The 23,154-nt window shown below is 41.2% G+C and overlaps 1 protein-coding gene across 5 annotated transcripts; it reads right to left on the reverse strand.

The window, feature by feature from the left end:
- Positions 1–290: 290 nt before the first annotated feature.
- ZNF449 (zinc finger protein 449) lies at positions 291–22,095 on the reverse strand. 5 transcript variants are annotated; one of them, XM_081221728.1, is made up of 5 exons: positions 22,034–22,095; positions 18,492–18,941; positions 16,591–16,795; positions 3,956–4,069; positions 291–3,761 (listed from the first exon to the last, which is right to left on the reverse strand). In XM_081221728.1, exons 2-5 carry the CDS (start codon positions 18,843–18,845, stop codon positions 2,875–2,877), a joined length of 1,560 nt encoding a protein of 519 aa, XP_081077854.1. In that variant the 5' UTR covers positions 18,846–18,941; positions 22,034–22,095; the 3' UTR covers positions 291–2,874. The 5 variants fall into 5 exon arrangements, with proteins under 5 accessions (XP_081077854.1, XP_081077856.1, XP_081077857.1 ...); XM_081221730.1 differs by lacking the exon at positions 22,034–22,095 and adding an exon at positions 21,435–21,748; XM_081221731.1 differs by lacking the exon at positions 22,034–22,095 and adding an exon at positions 21,180–21,332.
- Positions 22,096–23,154: the final 1,059 nt, after the last annotated feature.

A 23,154-nucleotide genomic window follows, 5' to 3' on the forward strand; every position in this document is an offset into this window, starting at 1 on the left:
TTAATCGAATTATATATATATATATATATATATAAATACATACACATATGTATATGTGTATATATATAAATACATACACATATGTATATGTATGTGTGTGTATATATATATCCATCTACCCATCCTACCTGTTTCTCTGGAGAATCCTGGCTAATAGAAGCATTATATATAAAACGTACGGAACGTGACTAAAGACATATTTAGAGGAAAATCCATAGCCTTAAATGCTTTTATCATTAAACAACAAATACTTAAGATACGATATGCTGGATATTTATTGAAAGTGTACACTGTGTAAGGCCTGAAAAAATATATGTCATTTAATCTTCATAGTACTTATGAGATGGGTACTGTGTTTTGCCACTCGTAATACTTAGGAGTTATGTACTGTATTTTGCCCTTATCTTTTTGAAATGCTCAGAAGTATAATTAGGCACATCCACACGATGTTTTAACTATGATATGTTTCCAAGGACTATTTCACATAATTCTTGATTCAATGCCACAAATATTTATTAGTGCTTATTATATACAAGACACTATGACAAAGAAATGAATAATAGATGCTCTCTACCCTGTAAAATCCAGTCATGTGTGTTTATGATATAGATGATACAGCTCATATTATGATTGCAACTAACACTACTAGCCAAATTGATTGTATTCAATGCTAAGACTGATACATAAACCCAGAACCATGGTTGCAGGGAGTAAAGTGATTCCAGCTGAGGTTGGGGGCAGGAGTCCATCATGGTGCTTGTTGCCACTGCTCAGGGAAGCATCTCTAAGCTGTTCAAACAATTAGTTAATGTGATTGAAGCAGGAAGGGCACATACATTTCCACTTTATTAAAATATTGCATAGATACAGAGCAGTTGGGCACATCCATTCTAAGGCACTGTCCTGGTTTGAATGCAATTCCACAAGAGAGAAAAGAGAAGCCATTACATTCGGTATTATTCACCTCTACATTCAGACTCCTCCCATGTTCCATGTTTATTGCTACTGGGATCTCAATTTTAACCCCAAACTTATAGCAGCATCATACTGGGACCTAGATGACAAAAATGAAAGACACATCCTGGCTCTAGCACTTGATATGATTTGGCACTTAACTACAAACTCTCTTGCATTGCTCTCCATTTGTTTCCCAACTCTTGTTTAACTAAAGATATTATAAACTCTTTAGGAATTAATTTCTTTACTAGTTTTCATTAAGCCTAGAACAGGACTAGTTAGGCACATAGTAGATACCCCAAAAATGCTTATATTAAATATCACTTCCAAGAACTTCAATGGAATAGAAAAAAATATACTTTCCGTAATTCTAGTTTAAGGAAAGGATGACTGGTATCCTCATAAAGGGGAAATACTTGAATGTCCTATTTCTTGTATTTTACAACAAGGAACTAGGCTGAGTGAATATTTTCATGTATTAACAGCTTTAACTGACAAAGAGAGTTCTTCCCTTGATATAGGAACTTGAGTCATTACCCCTATTATATGAGAACATTTATATAAGTAGCAATGTGTGTGTGTGAGATTATAAGTAAAATTCAAAGAGGCTGTGGATCACTGAGCAATGTATAAATATCTGAATTAGTGACCTTCACCTCCTTAAATAATGTGTGTGTGTGTTACATAAAAAACATATAAGTTTAAAGAGTTTTTCATAACACCCTTGAGACAACTGGAGATAACTAGGCTTGGGAACAATCAGACTATACAGATAGCTATAGAAATATCTGTTAAAGGCAGTGTGCTCCAAAGAATATTTGCAGAATACTAGCTCTGTGGTTCATTACTGGGTATACATGAAAAAGGGTTCTGGGCTCAGACAGGATTGTAAAACACTGAGCCAAAAGAGATGCTTTTTCCACCTTTACCAGAGGACCTCTCAGAATTCTTATATGCTGATGTGCGCTGTGAATCTACAAAGCAGAAACAGCAGGAAGTGACTCCCAAACTTATTTGCAGACTATCTTGTATAACTAGGTGTTCTATGACACACACTTAGGGAGACACTGAATTAAAGGATGGGTAAAATTTAAAAGCACTGAGAGATACATAGCTGGATAGCAAAGGAGAGTGAAAAGCAATGGACACTGGTTCCTCAGTCAATCTAAATTAAATTAGATTCCACGTGTATAGCTTCAACTGTCAAATGGGTTCTTCCACAAAGAGCTGACTTATTCTGGGAACAAAATAAATCATCAAATCAATACTCAGCTCTAAGCGGCATCCATCACCCCAGGCTGCAACTAAGCAGACTAGCCACCTTTGCAAAATTCAAAAGTAAAGATTAAAATTCTAATTTCCTCAAAAATAAAATTTTCAATGGAAAGAACCCAGTTCATACCAGGCAAATGAAATCATCTTCATCCATGTGTTCCTAACACATTTTCATTATTTCATAAAATACACTGTCTCCTTTCTTGCCACTTAGGACACATATAAAGCTTTAAACTAATATAATCACCTTTAATAATGACAGCAGAATAATTATGGTGTTGCAATAATAGATATGTCAGATAAATATGATTATCCATTATGTTGACCCTACCCTGAAAAGGACTGCCATTATTTTTATGCTTACATCTATGATACGGTTGGCTTGGTTCACAAAATTTTCCAATGTAATAAAAAATAAGAGTTGTAGAGACAGAATAAATCAAATCTAGGAAAACTGCAAGAGTAGATAGATACTCTAAAATTCATATGACTTGGAAGATGGGTTTTTAAAGTAGAAAAAAAAGCTGTTCTTATAAGCTCAAACAAAAAAATTCTTCCAAGACAAACAGGATGCTGCAGGTTTAAGATTTTGTTTTTTGAGTTACTGTCAATCTCTGTAGGACTTGTTTCCTTTAACAATCCTTAAAGAAGACCTCTAAAGTGAGTGACTTGGTGCATAATAAGGCCTGCTCTCTGTCTGAAGCTTTTAGAACAATGACTACACTTGTATGGCTTCTCCCCTGTATGAATTCTTAAATGAATAACAAGGCTTGGTCTCTGTCTAAAGCTTTTCCCACAGTAATTACATTTAAATGGTCTCTCTTCAGTGTGAGTTCTCTGGTGCAAAGTAAGAGCTGTCAGCCTACTAAAACTTTTCCCACAATTATGACATCTATGAGGTTTCTCACCTGAATGAGTTTTCAGATGTCTTTTAAGACTTGATCCATGACAAAAGCTTTTCCCACACTCAAGGCATTTATATGTTTCTTCTTCAGAATGGGTTCTCTGGTGCCCTATTAGGTGTGACCGCCGAGTGAATCGCTTTTTACACACCGTGCATTCATAGGGTCTCTCCCCAGTATGAAGTCGTTGGTGTCTGTAAAGGTCTGAACTACGAAGGAATCTTTTTCCACATTCAGGGCACTTATGAGGTTCCTCTCCTGAATGAATTCTCTGGTGCCCTGTAAGCTGTGACTTCCGAGCAAAACATTTCCCACACTGAGAACATCGGTGAGGTTTGTCTCCTGGACTCTTTTTCTTATGGGGTCTAGGGTTGAGGGGTTCTTCCAAGTTGGAGCTCTCAGGTTTCTCTCCTGCTGAGGGGTTCTGATGCTCTACAAGTTTTGTTAAATCTCTCTGTAAATCCTCTGGGGGGGTTTCCCATTGATTTTCTAACTGTACATAGTCTTTTTGCAAAATGGGGCCATGAAGAGCATTCCCCTCTAAAGTAACAATAAATGGATACATATTCTCCATTTTTTTCTGTTTTTCTGAAGTAGCTTCTTCATTTTCTATCCCGATCTCAAAACCTGAGAGAAGAAACAGAATGCAGATGTCACTGTGTCCCACATTGAAAAGAACATGAGGGAAAATGAAGAGTTATATTAAACCACTGGTAGAAATAGAGACATTATTAAGTACAATAGAATCCAAAACTCTTTACCTTGTTCAAAGTTGATATTTTTCTTTCTTTCTTCTGTGTTATCAACGAATGATTACTTACCTAGCTTGGAATCGAGTAATTGCTTAATTTCTTTGGAATCTTGTAGTTCCTTCACCCATGCCTCTTCTCTATGCTCCAATGGAAAGCTCACATCAAGTTTTGGTATTGGATATCCTGGCCAGAAGAAAGATGAGAAGCATAATAGTTTAGGTCATCAAAGATTTTTCCAGAGTTCAGGCTGATACCTTAGACATATGGCCCTTAATATCTACTTCCTCCTCAACTACTATTATGTCATCTGGAATCTCTTGCAAGAGTCTTTTTTTTCTTTAAGACAAGAAGAAAACAAGGCTATTCTCTTCTAACCTATGGAAAGGGGGTAAATCAAGTCTGTGCAGAAATCAATACAATAAATTGCTACTGTATCTATTTTGATAATAGATTTATTTAGGTTACAGCCAAAATATGAAGTAAATCTTCATAAAGTTTTGGCACATTAAAACTGAGAAATGCTGATATTGAGTACTACGTAAAGAGAGAGAGGTAAAGCCAGAAGTTATACAACTGCTTACTGGAATAATTTCAGTTGAGATTTTCAAATTATAATGGAAACGGACTGGGTTAGCAACCAGAAAAGCAGTCTTTATGCTTGTTTCAGCTGAAGACTAGAAGTGGATCCTCTTGAAATTAACCCAAGTAACCATCAAAGGGTGTTTCTCACTGTCAAGCTAAGGACAACCAGAGAAGTTTCTACACTCAGTGCTCTGCTGTGCCCTACCACCCTCTCCTTACTGAGGAGAGCCACTCTGACTCCCATCCTCTCTCCACGCCCCTTCCTCGCCTTCCTCTGCTCTGGCCAAGTTAACCAGTCTGCCATCAAGTTTGGGTTGGAAGTGGCTCATCTGAGATCAAAATGCAGCATGATGTTTAAATATTAGCATCATTAAAATAATATCAGGGCCTCCCTGGTGGCGCAGTGGTTGAGAGTCCGCCTGCCGATGCAGGGGATACGGGTTCGTGCCCCGGTCTGGGAGGATCCCATATGCCGCGGAGCGGCTGGGCCCGTGAGCCATGGCCGCTGAGCCTGCGCATCCGGAGCCTGTGCTCCGCAACGGGAGAGGCCACAACAGTGAGAGGCCCGCATACCGCAAAAAGAAAAAAAAAATAATAATAATAATAATAATATCAGCAAGTTAATTTGATGAAACTTTAAAATTTAAAACATATCAAAACATAGGAAGTGGACTAAAATACCTTATTTTATATTTTCATGGAAAAAAGGACCTTTTAAGATTAAGAAACCAAAATGCATTACAATAAAATTGTTTAAATTCACTATATTGTTTTTATTTGGGTTTCAAAGCTAAGAATAGGATGAGAGGGTAATGAGACCGAGGTCAAATAAAAATGGAGGTCATAGATCAAAGGAAAGCTGCAATTACATAAAAGTAGGAGCAAACTGAAACTTGAAATAAGCAGAGAGAGTAGCAAAGGCCTAGGTGTGAAACACTAATTTATAATCTAAATGCAGGGAGGGAGACAGACTTCCAACACGATACCATGAGGAGCTTTGCAGACCTATTTCCTGGTGAAACTGGTGAAAATTACTAAAAATAACAAAGAAACGTTCAAAGTCTAGAAAATTAGAAAACATCTATTGGGTTGGCCAAAAAGTTCATTCGGGTTTTTCCATAAGATGTTACAGAAGAACCTGAACAAACTTCTTGGCCAGCCCAATATTTTGAAAAATCTGCTAAAATTTACAGAGAACAGCAAGAGTCTTACGTATTTAAACCAAAACTGTTCTCTTTAGTCCCTCTCCCAGCTCCACTACAGACTGGCATAGCCAAGAGCCTGGGGCACTCTTTCCCCCAGCTCCCATTCAGAGGGATATCTTCCTGGGAGGGGCAGGACCCCAGCATTTGTCACCCTACCCTTAGCTATCTACTGTTGAGTCTAAATTCCAGGCCACTGTGGCTGAGAGGTGAGGGCTCCTTTCATCTACCCAGTCTCCACTGGTGGGATAGAGGATCTATCTACCTTGGGTGTAGTATTGCTGAGAATACTAGGGCCCTGATTGCCCTTGCAAGGCAGTTGTGGTTTTGTAAGGCAACTGTGATTGTAAGGCAGTGGTTTCTTGCCTGGAGAGGCAAGTCAAGAAGACCTGAGGTTCAGACTTAGTGCTCAGCTCCTAAAGTGGCAATGTGACTCGGAGATAAGCACATTATTGTCCCCACCTCCAGCTCCAGAGCAATACATCAGAGATTTGGCCTGGGAGGACAAGCAGGCCTTAAAAGAGGTAGCTCCTAGTCTTCTCAAAGAAACTGACTTCATTTCCAAGAGAGAGGAGACGTTCAAGCCTAAGGATACTCTCAAAAAGAGTGGAGGCTGTAATGAAAGGCAATTGGAAAGAGTGATAGATTTATTGCATATACTCACTAAACTGTAGGCTGACTAGTTTTCAGAAGAGAACTGGGGAAAGAGACAGCTGGGAGGAGCCCTCCTGGGATCAGAACAAATCTCAAAAACTGACCTCAGGAACTAGCCCATCTAAGGTATCTGAATTTGATTGAATTAGTCTACAGAGCAATTTATGCTCCAGGTCATTGTTGAATGCAATAGAGCAATTAGCTGGCAATTAATAGCTGGGGCTTGTCAGGGCAAGAGACAGCCAAAGACAGCCCTGCAAAAACTACTGTCATTCCAGGGTGACTATGTGCACACCCAAGTGCTCCATGAGGGCAATATCAAATGCTTAATATTGCAGGGTGAACTAGAGTTCACTAAAATAATCCAGCCACTCACCAAATAAATAAACTCTGGAGAGTGGGAAGAAGGACACACAGTTGCTACAGTATGTAATCTAAAATGTCCAGTTTCCAACAAAAAACAAGACATGTATGTGGACAGGAAAGTATGACCCCTACACTGGAAAAAAAAAAAAGCAGGCAACAGAATCTGCCTATGAAAGTGACTAGATATCTAATTTAACAGACTTCAAAGTAGCCATTATGAATATGTTTCAAGGACTAAAGGAAACCATGATTAAAGAAGTACAGTAAATTATGATGACATTACATCAAATCAAATAGAGAATATTGATAAATAGGGACTTCCCTGGTGGCGCAGTAGATAAGAATCTGCCTGCCAATGCAGGGGACACAGGTTCAAGCCCTGGTCCAGGAAGATCCCACATGCTGTGGAGCAACTAAGCCCGTGCGCCACAACTACTGAGCCTGCACTCTAGAGCCCGTGAGCCACAACTACTGAAGCCTGTGGGCCTAGAGCCCGTGCTCCGCAACAAGAGAAGCCACCACAATGAGAAGCCCACACACCGCAACAAAGAGTAGGCCCTGCTCGCTACAACTAGAGAAAGCCCATGCACAGCAATGAAGACCCAACGCAGCCCCCAAATAAATAAATAATTAAATTTAAAAAATATTGATAAATAGATAGAAATTATTAAAAAATAATTGAAACAAGGTCCCCCTAAAACTGAGTTCCTCTGCTGAATTTATGATTAACCTCTCTATCCAAAATTTTATTCCCTTTCTTGTCTGGCACCTGTTCCCTTCAGGATTGAGGAGTATCAATGCAAAGGGGGGACTGAAACCAAGCAGAACTCTCTGTGTCCTCCATTTCTTGTTTGTAGAAAAAGGCTTTAGTCTCCTAGGCCTTCCCTGACTTCCAAAGAGCAAATTCAAGCAGTTACTAATTAGGGAAGTGAGGGAATGCAGAAACAAAGGAAAAGCAGTCAAGAAACAATAGTTCAGTAAACAGAGTCCTAGTTCCTCCTCAAGGGAGATATACATGTGTGTGTGTGTGTGTGTGTGTGTGTGTGTGTGTGTGTGTATAAAATAATCTGATACATATCTTTGAGTTGTTCTGCAGGAGCTAAGGTTCCCCACCCAGGTGGACGATGGTAACTACCTTCTGAGACCCCAGACTGGTCAGAAAGTTGATGACTGAGATTCCTGAAACATCACTCTGCTACCTCACTACCAACCAATCAGAAGAAAGTCATGCACCCTGCAGCCCTCACTCCAAATGCTGCCTTTAAAAACTCTTCCCTGAAACCCATCAGGGAGTTCAGGTCTTTTAGGTATGAGCCACCTGTTCTCCTTGCTTGGCCCTGCAATAAACCTTTCTTTGCTCCAAACTCCGACATTTCTGTTTGTTTGGCCTCACTGTGTGCCAGGCACAAAAACTTGGGTTTGACAACAGAATCAAGTGGTAGTTATGGAGTTGAAAAGTACAATGACTGAAATGAAAAATTCACTACAGTGGCTCAAGAGTACATCTGAACTGTCAGAAGAATTGCTGAACTCGAAGACAGATCAATAGAGGTTATGCTATGAAAAGAACAGAGGCAGAAAAGAATGAAGAAACATGAATGGAGTCTCAGAGAAAAGTGGGGCACCATTAAGTGCACCAACCGATATATAATGAGAGAACCAGAAGGAGAAGAGTGAGAGAAAGGAGCCGAAAAAATATTCAAAGAAATAATGGCCCCAAACTCCCCAAATGTATTTAAAAATATCAATATACACACCTAGGAAGCTCAATAAATTCCATGTACAATAACTACAAAGAGATCTACAGACATATCAGAGTAAAAATCCTAAAAGCCAAAAAGAGGAAAAAACCTTGAAAGACAGCAAATGAAAAATGACTTGCCACTTACAAGGGAACCCTAGCAAGATTAAAAGCTGAGTTCTCATCAGAAACAACAAGAGGCCAAAAGACAGTGGGATAATATATTCAAAGTGTTCAAAGAAAAATAAAAACTGTCAACCAAGAATCTTATATCCAGAAATGCCATCTTTTGAAAATGAATATGAAATAACATTTCTGATAAACAAAAACTGATGAGAATTCATTGGTAGCACACTTGCCTAACATGAAACACTAAAGGAAGTTCCTTAGTCTGAAAGCAAGTGATCCCAAACAGTACCTGAATCCACATGGAAAAACAAAGGGCACAAGTAAGGGTAATTATTTAATTATAAAAGATAGTACAAATACAAATTTCTGTTTCTTGTCTTAAAAGATTTTAAAAGCAATTATATAAAACAGTATGTATGTAGTATATTGTTGGGCAAATAACATATAGAAATGTGTTATATTTGCCAATAACAGCACAAATGGAGTGGGTAGGAGAACGCTGTACTGGGCTAAAGAAATGACTCCATTTAGTAACTTGAATCCACAGGAAAAATGAAGAAAATCAGAAATGATAAATAATGTTAATATAACAGAAGCTATAACATATACTTGTTTTCCTTTCTTCTCCCAGCTCCTTTAAAAGTCTTAAAATTATATAAAGTAATAACTATAACAAGATATTGTTGAGTTTGTAACATTTTTGATATAATATGTATGATAGTAACACCCCAAAAGGGGAAACAGGGAATAGAGTTACATAGGAGAAATATTTCTATAGCTCACTGACATTGTTAGTATAAATCCGAAGCCGATTATGATAAGTTAAGATACACATAATAAATCCTAGAGTAACCACTAAGGAAATAACTTTAAAAATAGTGAAAATTCATTAAAGTACATAAATGTTACATTCAAAATACTTACTTAGTGTCAAAGAAAGCAGTAAGTGAGGGATAGAGGAGCAAAAAAGATATGAGACACATACAAAACCAAAAAGTAAAATAGCAGATATAAATCTAACCATATCAAAAATAAGATTAAATGGTATGAATTAAACAACTCGATCAAAAGGCAGAGATTTTCAGACTGGATTTTAAAAAATCCAACTATATGCTGTCTAAGGAGACACACTTCAGATTCAAAGATACAAATTGATTGAATGTAAAAGAATGGAAAAATATATATCATGCAAGTGGTAACCACAAGACAGCTAGAATGACTATATTAATATCAGACAAAATAGACATTAAAACAAAAATGTTATTAGAGATAAAGAGAATCATTTTATAATGATAAAAGAATCAATCCATCAGGAAGATGTAACAATTATAACCACACATGCACTTAATAACAGAATACCAAAATACATGAAGAAAAAATGGACAGAAATAGTAAAAGAAATAGGCAATTGAATAGTAATAGTTGGAGACGTCAATATCTCCTTGCACTATTGGATAGGAAATTTAGGCAGATGATCAACAACAGAAGACTTAAAAATTACCATAAACCAACTAAACATCACAGACATTTATAGAACACTTCAACCAACAACAGCAGAACATACATGCTTCTCAAGTGCACAGAGAAAATTCTACAGGACAGTTGAGATACTATACCATAAAAAAAATGTTCAAAAATGTTAAAGGGACTTCTTTGGTGGTGCAGTGGTTAAGAGTCCGCCTGCCAATGCAGGGGACATGGGCTCAAGCCCTGGTTCGGGAAGTACGCACATGCTGTGGAGCTACTAAGCCCGTGCGCCACAACTACTGAGCCTGCACTCTACAGCCTGCATGCCACAACTACTGAAGCCCATGTGCCACAACTACTGAAGTCCATGCACCTAGAGCCCGTGCTCCACAACAAGAGAAACCACCGCAATAAGTCCGCACACCACAATGAAGAGTTGCCCCCACTCGCCACAACTAGAGGAAGCCTGTGCGCAGCAAAGAAGACCCAATGCAGCCCCAAAATAAAAATAAATAAATGAATAAAAATTTATAAAAAATGTTAAAGGATCACAATTATAAAGTATATTCTCCCACCAAAATGGAATGAAATTATAAATAAATAACAGAAAGAAAACTGGGAACTTCACAAATGTTTCAAAATTGAACAACATACTCCTAAGTAACCAATCAGTCAAAGAAGAAATTAAAAGGGAAATTAGAAGTATTTTGAGGTAAATGGAAATGAAATGAAAATGAAAACTTAGGACTGTAAAACCAGTGCTTAGAGGGAAATTTATAGCTATGAATGCCTATATTAGAAAGGAAGAAAAATCTTAATAACCTAACTTTGCACCTTACACCATCTCTGGATACAGAGAACATGTGCTCATACTTGAGCTTCTTCTTGGATGAACTTCTTAATTATCTACCAACCTCGCCCCCCACTCACCTTGTCGTCCTACATCCTACGTAACATGCAGATCCTTGTGCCTCTGGTGCACTCAGCCTCCACTTCCTGGACTCTCAGAGCCCTGCTCCTGACACTATAACCAGTTTGCATTTCCCAACCTATGCTCATGACCCATGTCAGCGGAGGCCACTGACCATTCCTTGACCCATCTTCCACCCTTCTGACGTTAGTTCCTATCCTCTACTCTTATACACTCCATAGAATACCATCACAGATGCTGAATGAATTGGACACTTATTGAAAAGGTTTTCACAGATATCAGCCCTCCTTCTATCTGCTAACATGGTGATAACAGTTATGACTTTTATACAGCAAAGATCAAACACTTTGATGATACAGAATAAGTGAAGGCAAGGAGAATTTGGCACTCTCATATGCTGTGGTGGGAGAATAAATTGGTACAACAATTTTGGAGGACAATTTGACAATATCTATTAAAGTTTTAAATACCCATTAACCAATCAACCCCACTTCTAGAAATTTAGCTTATTGACACCTGCATATACACATGGATGCTCACTGTATATTTTATAGCTTGGCTCCAGGGCTTTGAATCAATGTTGAATGGCAGTCAGAAAGCAGGCTCTAATTTCTACTTCTGTCAGGGGGCTCTTCTCTTCGCCCTCAATGCAGACTAGTCTGTGTAGCTACTATTACCATTGCATGAGTGGTTTTACAGCAATAGAAGAAACATCAATTGCTAGTAAGTTGGTATAAAATGAGAGGGTCCTACAAATAGAAACCAAAGCCTATTACCTTAAATTCAACCACTGCTTCCGGCTTTTAGACTATAGTCTAGAACCTTAGTTTCCAAGTGATGATAATGTGTTGTCCAGGATGTTAAACTCACCTCATGGTTATAGCCAAGAGACTCATCATGGGTATATTTTATTTGACCTAATTAACTGAAGAAATTTACTCAAGAAAAACTGACTGCAGAAAAAGAAAAAAAGATACAAGGATATAATGTACAGCACAGGGAATATAGCCAATATTGTATAACTTTAAATGGAGTATAGTCTATAAAAATACTGAATCACTATGTTGTACACCTGAAACTAATACAGTATTGTAAATCAACTACACTTCAATTTAAAAACTACTTTCTGACCTAAAAAACTGAAGTATAAAGTAAAAGGCTAGTAGGGACAGGGAAGCATAGGTGCATAGTTGTTTTAAAATATAGCTCCAAATTCTTTGATATTTTTCCCTTCAAGTGGTGGAGTTTAATTTTCTTCCCCTTAAGTGTGGGTTGGAGTTAGTGACTCTCTTCTAATGAATAGAATATGGTAGAAGTGATGGTGTGTAACTAGTTCATCAAAAACATTGTGGCATCCTCCTTGCTTTCTCTTGATTCGTTTGCTCTGGGGGAAATATTCTGCCGTGTTGTGAGGACACTCAGGCAGCCTATGGAGAAGATTGCTTAGCAGGGAACTGAGGTCTCCTGCCAGCCCCTGCTGACATCTTGACAGCAACTACATGAGCAGCTCTGAGCCAGAAACACCCTGTCAACCACTCCCAAATTCCTGACTCTCAGAAACTGTGAAGTGATAAGTGCTTTTTCTTTTAAGTTACTAAATTTTGGGGGGTAACTTGTTATTCAGCAAAAGCTATCTAATACAAAGAGGGAAAAGGCAACTTGAGGTTAACAAAGAAGGTGCTTGACTGATGAATGTTCCCCCCATCCCAGGCTCAGGGAATGACTTCATTAAGCCCCATTTTCAAACACTGTGTCATAAAGTCTCCACTGTACCAAGAAATATCATTACTATTGTTAGGGCTGGATATTAACTAATGATACATCATTTAATATAATAGAATAATCTGAAGAAATTTAAGTTACAAGACTCTTTTGCTGCTTTGCGGACAGCATTTTTTGCCCTACATTTTACTTTAAATTTTCATCTCTCATATCCTGCATCACCAAAAAGATGAGACCTTTGACATTTTGCACACAATTTCCTAGTGTAAGCTCATGCAGTTAAATTTAAAAAACCTGAGGCTTTGGCAAATGAAAATTGTTCTAAATTTGGTGTACTAATTTTGAACTCCAGACTTTCAAAGATAAGCATGGTATACTTTATATTTTTAGGACCAGCACATCTTTTCTTTCTTATTGCAGACATTCTAATATTTTTGCCTATCTCTAACATCTGGCATGTCTGGCTTAAATTCAAATAAGGGATTTTTTAAAGCTTATGTATTTCTTAGACCTCTTTATATTTTCTACTTAAGTTCTTTTCCCTCTTTCTCTCTTATTCTCTCTTCCCACCCCCCTCTGTATTCACATTAAATGAATATCATCAGGTGAATATATGTGTGTATATACATATATTCTTTTCCATTTTATATATACCCAACAACTTAATGTTTTGCTAACAGGGAATACATTCCAAACTTTAATATAAAATAAACTGACCTCTTCCATTACTTTGAAATTTCTTCTATTCTGCCAGCATCCTGTGCTTTTCACTCAGCCTACAATATGATGTGCTTCATGTAATATACCAAAGATGTTTTCATTTAAAAAAAACAGTAAAAGTATAAGCAATCTTTAAATTATGGAACAATAAGTCTTGCATCATTTTGCAAAGCATAATATATCACTTTAACAGTGATGAAAAAGGGGTAGTTTCCTCTCCTCCAAATTGGTATATTTTACTTGTTTAATTCATTCTATCTCCTCCTTGTTGAACACACTGGACATTCCCGTGCTTTAAAGAGTAAAGTATTACAATCAAGGGCAACATTGCTGTTCGGCATCGTCTGTGAGCTTTGTACCTGGGACTGTTGCTAAGAAGAGCAAATTAACATGGGGAATGAGAGTGCATGTGCAAAAACATTTATCATTAAATATTTCTAGCTAAGTTTTACTATGTGTTGCTGGCATACATATAAAATTACAGATTTTTTAGAACTTTTAGACAGACTATAAACTATAGGCAATGTAAAGATTGGAATGTAAGTGACAATATTATATAGTTCTGCTTTGACCATAATATACATACATATGTAGTTGTCGGTTTTTCTTCTTTGTCACCTTTATTTTAAAATATCTAGAGACCCACAAACACCTCAAACTCCACATGGTCAACATGGTCCAATCTAAACTCACATTGACCCACCAAATCTGATCCTCTTCTTCTGTTCTCTGTGTCAGTGAATAATATTATCAATCTTCCCAGTTCACTGGCCAGAATCCTGGATACCATCCTTAACCTCTTTTTCTTCCTCATCCAACACCCAGTCAATCACCAAGTCCCATAATTTCTATTTCTTACCTATCTTTCAAATTGGTCTTTTTCTCTCTACCACCACCGACACAATCTTAGTCCAGAAAATCATTCTCTCTAAGGTGGATGATTGCAGGATAGCTGTTTCCAGTCTCCCCTCTCTTACTGTAGCCAGAGTAACCTTCTAAATGCAAATCTGTGTATATCCCTGCCTTACTTAAGAACATCCAGTGGTTCCCCACTGTCCTGGTAATAAAGCATATCTTCTCAACAAGGCTGACAAAGTTTTTCAAGATCCAGGACCCTGCTTCTCTCTCCAGCCTCTTCAGTGCAACCCTGGCTCCTCTGCTTCTCCTCTGCGCCCTCACACTGCAGCAGGAAGTCTTCAAATATGCCATGCTCTCTACCCCTCTGAGCCTTTGCATAGGCTGCCCATTCTGTCCAAAGCCCTCTCCCCTCCTCACTTCCACCACTCAGCAGGCTTACTGCAATTCATCTTGTAGGTGTCTACCCGGATCCCCCTTCCTCAGGGATGCCTTCCCTCTCTGCCAAAAGCTGGTTAGGTGGCAATCTTATGAGCTCCCATAGCATCCTACTCCCTCCAATACATCATTTTACAGTCATATTTTCATATCTGAATCATCCATAGGAGCTGAAGCTCCAAGGTGCCTGGGACTGATTATCTGTCTTGTGTACTAGAGACCCCAGGGCGGCAACCCACTGAATGGGAAAAATATTTGCAAATCATATACCTGATAAAGGATGGAAATCCAGCATATATAGAGAACTCTAAAATTCAACAACAACTCCAAAAAAAATCAAAAATGTGCAAAGGACCTGATTAGACATTCTCCAAGGAAGATTTACAAATGGTCAATAAGCACATGAAAAGATGCTCAACATCACTAATCATTTGGGAAATGCAAATCAAAACTACAATGAGATATCACCTCAAACCCATTAGGAATGCTACTATCAAAAAAAAAAATAACAGGTGTTGGTGAAGATGTGGAGAAATTGGAAACCTTGTGCACAGTTGGTGGGAACATAAAACGGTACAGTCTCTGTGGAAAACAGAATGGAAGTGCCTCAAAAAATTAAAACTAGAGATGCCGTATGATCCAGCAACTTCACTTCTGGTTATATACCCAAAAGAAGTAAAAGCAGGGTCTCAAACAGATATTTTTACACCCATGTTCACAGAAGCATTATTCACAAAAGCTAAGATGTAGAAGCAAACCAAGTATATATTTATGGAAAATGGATAAGCTAAATGTGATACATACATACAAAGGATTATTATTCAGCCATTAAAAGGATGGAAATTCTGAACCCTGAGGACATTATGCTAAGTGAAATAAGCCAGTCACAAAACGATAAATACTGTATGATTTCATTTATATGAGGTACACAGAGTAGTCAAATTCATTGAACCAGAAAGGTGAACGGTGGTTGCCAGGGGCGGGGGGCAGTGGTGGAATGTAAAAATGGGGAGTTATTGTTTAAATGGGTCTAGAGTTTCAGTTTTACAAGATGAAAGTAGTTATGGAGATGGATATTGGTAATGGCTCCACAAAATTATAAATGTATTCAATACCACTGAACTGTACACATAAAAATGGTTAAGGTGGCAAATCCTAGGTCGTGGGTATTTTACCACGATAAAAAAAAATTGAGGGCTTCCCTGGTGGCGCAGTGGTTGAGAGTCCGCCTGCCGATGCAGGGGATACGGGTTCGTGCCCCAGTCTGGGAGGATCCCACATGCCGCAGAGTGGCTGGGCCCGTGAGCCATGGCCACTGAGCCTGTGCATCCGGAGCCTGTGCTCCGCAACGGGAGAGGCCACAGCAGTGAGAGGCCCGCATACCGCAAAAAAAAAAAAAAAAAAAAAAAAAATTGAAAAGAGAAAAATAGACTTCCTGAGCAGGGTCATTAGCTTAAGGGGTTTTCAATCCCATTCGATCGAAGGTGCTTTGTGCCCAGCTATTCCCAGAGAGATATTTCGTCCTTCTATTCTTTTTTTATTTTTTGATTTTTTTGATGTGGACCATTTTTAAAGTCTTTACTGAATTTGCTTCTGTTTTATGTTTTGTTTTTTTTGTCCACAGAGCCGGTGGGGTCTTAGCTCCCTGACCAGGGATCGAACCCACACTCCCTGCATTTGGATCTTAGCTCCCTGACCAGGGATCAAACCCACACTCCTGCATTTGGAAGGCAAAGTCTTAACCACTGGACCGCCAGGGAGGTCCCTCCTCCTTCTACTCTTGATCAGAGTGGCCTGTTTCCATCAGGTAATCGGTATTCTAAGCAACCTCAACCCTGGAGAGCTCTTGAGCTCTCAAAATGGAAACCAAAGAAAGGAAACAAAACCCTTGCCTTACCAGGGTCCAGAAAGGGCTGGCCTTCCCCAGCAGCACCGAAGCTCAGCTCCTGCGGCCCTGCCTGTGGGATCCACGCCTCTGCCACTGGGACCTCCGGGGCAGGTCCCATTACTTGGAGTGGGGGTGACTCCAGGTGGATGTTTGGCGGTATGTGTGCCATTCCCACTGGTGCCAGTTCTTCCAAGAGCATTTCCTGCCTATCGAGCTGGGGGAAATGCCAGAACCGTCACTGAAGTCCAGACCAGCCCTGCCCAGTAGCAATATAATGCAAGCCACCCATGTCCTTTTAAATGTACCAGCAGCCATATGAAACAAAAAATGAAATAGGTAAAGTTGATCTTAATAACACACAGTATTTAACCCAATATATCTAAAATATCATAATTTCAGAATGTAATCAATATAAACAATTGTTACGAGATATTACACCGACTTTTGTTTCATACTAAGTTTTTGGAATGTGTGTGCATGTTATACTTACAGCACATCTCGATTTGGACTAGCCACATTGCAAGTGCTCCAGAGCCACACCTGGCTAGTGGCTACTGTTCTGGGGGGTGCAAGACTAGACCATACAAAGATAAAGTCTATATGGTAAGCTAAGCCAAGAAGATGGAGAAAGGAAGGGAAACCATAAATTCATTCTATCCTAGGGGGACAGGGAACCTTGGATGACTCCAAGGAGAGTTGACCCCATCAACACACCAGGCAGAAGTGCCCCTAATGCCCACCAACAAACACTTTCTTCTCCCAAAGATTCTGCCCGTGCTCAGCTATGGCTTTCACTGGATGGTTCTGAACAGAGGCCAGCGCCACCGCCCCCATGGGGCATTTTGCCTATGATGGCAGGTGGTGGCTATCAGAATGTAATGAGCCAGAGGTGGGAGTCTATATATTTGGCTGGCCAAAATGTTCGTTCGGGTTTTGCTGTAACATCTTATGGAAAAACCAGAACGAACTTTTTGGCCAACCCAATAATTCACAGGGCAGAATTGTTCCACCTCCCAAACAATTAAGGAATGTTCCCTCAAACATTCATGTAGGTAAAAAGAACCTGTCAAGGACCTCACCCTGTTGGTCATATAAACACAAAATATTTTTGCATATTTTAGCATGACGTGAATGCTCTAGGAAAGCATTACTTTGGAAACCAAATGAAGACTATACTACTTATTGTTTGGACTGACCAAGAGTTGTTTGCCACTTTGAGAAATCATATGACTAACAGCAACACCACTCACAGTGTTTGAGCTGTATCACATCAGTCAGAAGTTCTGCCTGTCGCCTTCCCAATGTATCTGTGCATAGATTCAAGCAAATGACAACCTCCTGAAGTTTTGGTGCAGTCAAGCCCAAATATGTGCATGCTCACATGCTTATTAATTCATAAGAAATCACATTCCTTTTCCTTTATATTCCTTCTAGAGTCTACTTGACGCAGGGTTGGCAAAATTTTCTCGTAAAGAGACAGACAGTAAATATTCTAGGCTTTGGGGGTAGTATTGGTCTGTTGGTCTCTTCTTTTTTTTTTAAACCACTCTTCAAAAAGATAGCAACCATTACTAGCTCATGGGTTGTATAAAAACAGGCTTTGTCCAATATTTGGCCCATAGAGCACTTATTATATTGATTTTTTTCTAATTCGGTGTATGTAAGGAGGTTATATTATCTATAAATTTCATTTTAGCACAGTAAAGGGGACATTACTAAATATCTGTTATAGAAGTGGAGTTGGGTTTAATAGTTGAGAATCACTGAAACATATGCCAATTCCAGCAGAAGGAAAAAATGGAAAGTCCTGCAGGGAAATCCTGAGGCACCAGACAGAATGTCTGATCCGGTCCCAGCTGCCTCTGCTACTTCTTTGGTCTAATTCCCAAGATCCCAACCTCTTTTCTCACCTGCTGCTCTGGTATCTCAAGTTCTCTCTGTAAGTCTTCTATCAGTGACACAACTCTTTCTCTGTTCTCCGGGCAATGTTCCCTCACCCAGGTCTCTATCTCTGTGGGCAGAATCGTTAGGAATTGCTCCAACACCAGCAGCTCCAAGATTTGCTCCTTAGAACGCATCTTTGGCTTCAGCCATTGACAGCAGAGCTCCCAGAGTTTGTTGAAAGCTTCATGAGGCCCAGATGCTTCTTTGTACTGGAACTGCCGGAAGCGCTGGCGGAAGACCTCACAGTCGGTATCATACTCTTGAAACACCGAGCCCTGATTCAAGGAGGCCTGGATTGCACAACCCAGGGCCACAGCCATCGCCACCTTCCAGCACTGTACAATTTATCTGGGTCCTGAAGCAGCAGATTCCAATTTCTTTCTCTGTGTTATCCTCCGGGCAGAGCCACCTACAAGCTGAGGACGGGACAAAGTGAGAAAGGAGAAACACCAGTGGTTACCAGAGGGCAGACTTACCTCCCTTAACTTGCTTACTTTTCTCCAAAGCCCTAAAGAAGCAGATCATAATCTTTTGGGGGGTTTTGAGAATCTGATGAAAGTCATGGACAATTTCTAGAAAGATACACGTCACAGCAAATTCTGCATTCAATTTCAAAAAGTTTACAAAATCTTCAAGACCATCCATGGATTCTCTAGAACTGTGCTATCCAATATGGCATTCGATACTCCCATGTGGGTCGGGGGAGAGATAAATTAGGAGTTTGGGATCAACAGATACACACTACTATATATAAAATAAGTAAACAACAAGGACCTACTGTACAGCACAGGGAACTATACTCAATATCTTATACTAACCTATAATGGAAAAAGAATCTGAAAAAGAACATATATATATATATATATATATATATATATATATATATACATATATGTGTGTGTGTGTGTGTGTGTGTATATATATATATATATATACACACACACACACATTTATGTACATATTGGGTTGGCCAAAAAGTTCGTTTGGTTAGTGAAGACGTTGTTCCATAAGGTTTCTCGTGAAAATGAAAAATGTGTCTTTTATTTTCACTTAAAACCGAACAAACTTTTTGGCCGACCCAATACATATATATGTGAACCACTTTGCTGTATATTTGAAACTAATACAACATTGTAAATTAACTACACCTCAGTAAAAATAAAATAGTCCCATTTGGAAGTTTAAATTAATTAATACTAAAAATTCAATTTCTCATTCATACTAGCCACATTTCAAGTGCTCAAGAGACATCTTTGTGTGGTACATATACACAATGGAAAATTACTCAACTATAAAAAAGGATGAAATAATGCCATCTGCAGCAACATTGATGGACCTAGAGGTTGTCATACTTAGTGAAGTAAGTCAGACAAAGACAAATATATGATATCGCTTATATGTGGAATCTAAAAAAAGGCTACAAATGAACTTACGGACAAAACAGAAATACAGTTACAGATGTAGAAAATAAACTTACGGTTACCGGGGGGTAAGGGGTGGGGGAGGGATAAACTGGAAGATTGGGATTGACACATACACACTACTATATATAAAATAGATAACTAATAAGGACCTACTGTATAGCACAGAGAACTCTATTCAGTACTCTGTAATGGTCTATATGGGAAAAGAATCTAAAGAAAGAGTGGATATATGTATAACAGATTCACTTTGCTGTACACATGAAACTAACACAACATGGTTAATTGACTATACCCCAATAAAAATCTTTAAAAAGAGACATCTTTGAAGAAAGTTCTATTGGGCACCTCTGCTCTAGAATTCCATGGACCCAGTGAACCCCTACAGATGTAGTGGCCTTTAAACGCACTCCCAGACTAATTTCAAATATCTTGTGTTTCTGAATATAGCTAGGCCACAGAAGAAATGGAGGAGCAATACATACAATGGTGAAGAACCATGAAAGTCCATCTACCTTTAAGTAACCCTTAGTCACCTTCAACCATGGGCATCTTGGCTAGGGCCATGCCTTGCAAAGACAGCAAACCACCAATCAGTCCCTCATTCCTCTCCACTGGAGGTTATGCATAGCTCAGGCAACATCACCGTGACCCTCATCCTGAAACAGCATTCTAAATAACTTTCTCATGAGCAAAACACATGGCAACAGGGCAGGCCAGCAAGAATCGGGTCTACATTAATAACCAAGAACATCTGTCACATTCATCACGCCTTGTGCCAGCTACTGTTCTAAGCCTCCCACACGCATTGGTTCATTCAGCGCTCACCCAACGTTAGAAGGTGGGCTCTGGTACTGTGCCCTGAATACAGATGAGGGGACTGAGGTGAGGCTGAGGAGGACGGAATAACTTTGTCCCAAGTCACACAGTAAACGCCACAGGGAAGTGGGGAGGAGGTTGGAATCTACAGACTCCTGCACTGCTCGCGTCCCAAACATCCACATGTTCTCTGAGTGCAGCCTCTGAGGTCACGGAGGCCGTCACGTACATGTCCCCACAGGTCTCAGCACCGGTGCCCACTCCCCCCACCGCCCCGTGTGCTGTGGCTGCACTCTGTCTGCATTTGCCAGGACGCCTCATGTACCTGTCCTCCTCCTTGGAGTGGTGGGACAAGGAAAACTATGCTCGTGATCCCCCCCCAGTCAGCCCAGATGGACACTGCCCCCATAGCACCGTTATCTTGATGGCAGCCTGGGCTTCAGCGGCAGACCCATCTCGTGATAACATGCTAGCTCGGAGACCCCGACGCCCAGGGCTTCTGTCGCTAACACGACATAATCACGGCATCTCTTTCATAGAAGTTCCTGAGGCGGATCCCAGCGCAGGGAAAGGAACAGCAGTGTGCCTGGCACAGAGGAAGCGCTCAGGAAAGCTCATTTCCTAGGAAGCTTCTATTTCCTCCCACCCCACCCCGCCAAGGCACCTAACCGTCGCTGGAGGGCATCCAGGGACCGTGCTGGTCTGGGCTATGGACCCGCCTTGAATGCGCTCCAGCCTCACAGCTGGGCAGCCCTCCTCGGACGGTCCCCAACCTTCCACCACGCCGACCAGGGACTTGACCCTCCGGCTTTCTCCCCGTTGGACCTTCCGGATGAAAACTTCACTCCACCCCGGGGCTGATGGCTTCTCCTCAAAGCCTCCTGAATGAAGCCAGCCCACAGGGCCCGTGGATGAAGAAGGGTGTAAAGAGAGGGCACTCGGGGAAAGGATAGGGGGACAAGCCTAAAAGGCGGCTTAAAATCGGGGGGCCGCGGCGCGGCCCGAGCGTGCTCCCCAGGGAGGATGTCCCGCCGCCCAGAGGGGCGCACCCCGCCCCGGAGAAGCCCGGGAAGGCCCGGCCGGGTCGCAGGGAGCGGCGGCGGGGACCCGGGCCGGACAGGGGCCCGCCGCCCGTCGCTCCTTCCTGTGCCCGCACCCGGACCGGGGCTGGAAGCGGCCGGTTAGCGCAGCCCGAGCGGGAAGGGAGCCCCGCTCCCCGCGCCCGCGCCCCAGGGACGGCCACGCCCTCTGACCGCTCCGGGACTCACCGCCTCAGCGCCCACGGCTCTCCCAGGCTCACCGGGGGCAGCTGCCCAGGGCGCAGGCGCGCGGCCGCGCTGCGGACTACAACCCCCGGCAGGCTACACGCCACTCGCCTAAAGATCTCGGCCCCTAAGGATGCTGACGCGGGAGAGGCTGGGAGTTTCCTTGGTCTCCCCTCGGCCTGAGGCCGCTTTTGGAAGCGATCCCATTTCCGGTCTTAAGCGACTCTAGATTCCCGGGGACTGGGTGGGGCGTGCTCCAGTTCTAGATCCTAGTGAGGGCTTCTCTCCCGTCAGCCCTAGAGTAACCGGAGCGACTGGGGACATCCTTAAATCTGTTATGACTGTATCAGTGATTCTCAAACCTCTCTTTTTAGGAAGAATTTTTTTGCGATAATCTTAAAAATTCAGATTTCTGCGCTCTACCCCGACACCCGTACTCATTGGATCTCGCATGAACTCGAGAATTTGCATTTCAATAAACTTTTCTGGGGATAATGACTCTGATCGTCCGCTCCCAGGTCACAGTGGCCTAGCTACCTTTGTATTTTCTTCTCCTAAAGCACCGAGCTTCGACGAAACTACCCCGTGCATTCCTCTCTGCTTTCGGCCGCCACCAGAGGGCTCTTGGGTCTTTATGTTAGCCCAAATGGCCCCTCCTCTTATCTTCCAATTGGTCGTCCGCAGGTCCCGCCCCCGGAGTTAAATTTTCCCTTCTGGGTGGTCAGCTGTGAGTTGTGGCCAGGCCAGAGGCGATGATGTCATTCTGGAGATGTAGTCCTCACATTCGTCCCGAGCTAGTTTGTGAGTGTGTGTGTCTTTGGACGCCAAAGTTTAGTGTTGGTCCAAGACAGAGAAGAAAGAGCTGCCTGGGATTGTGCCTCCCAGAGGCTCTGGTGGAAGCGAGACCTGGGGCAGGCGCCCCGCTGTCGCGAGCCTACAGAGGCCAAGGCACATGAATCTGCTGCGCCTGCGTTGGAGTTGGGCTCATGGACTGAGTGGCCCCAGGGGTACGCCAACTCCTGCGGATTCTGTGTATTGTTGGATGAGGAGCCAGGCGCCTTCGCCAGCTGTCGCAGCTGGTTTCCAGGCCAAGGTGGTCTGCGTTTGACCCCAACTCCCAGGAG

This window comes from Mesoplodon bidens, assembly GCF_964165515.1.
Source record: "Mesoplodon bidens genome assembly, chromosome: X".
NCBI lineage: Eukaryota > Metazoa > Chordata > Mammalia > Artiodactyla > Ziphiidae > Mesoplodon > Mesoplodon bidens.

Excerpts from the sequence above, each read along its gene's own strand:
- ZNF449 (XM_081221728.1), bottom strand. The coding sequence starts at position 18,845 with ATGGCTGTGGCCCTGGGTTGTGCAATCCAGGCCTCCTTGAATCAGGGC. Across the intron at positions 16,796-18,491 it reads TTGAGATACCAGAGCAGCAG|CTCGATAGGCAGGAAATGCT; the intron begins GTGAGAAAAGAG and ends CATTTCCCCCAG. Across the intron at positions 4,070-16,590 it reads CCAGCCCTTTCTGGACCCTG|GATATCCAATACCAAAACTT; the intron begins GTAAGGCAAGGG and ends TCTTCTGGCCAG.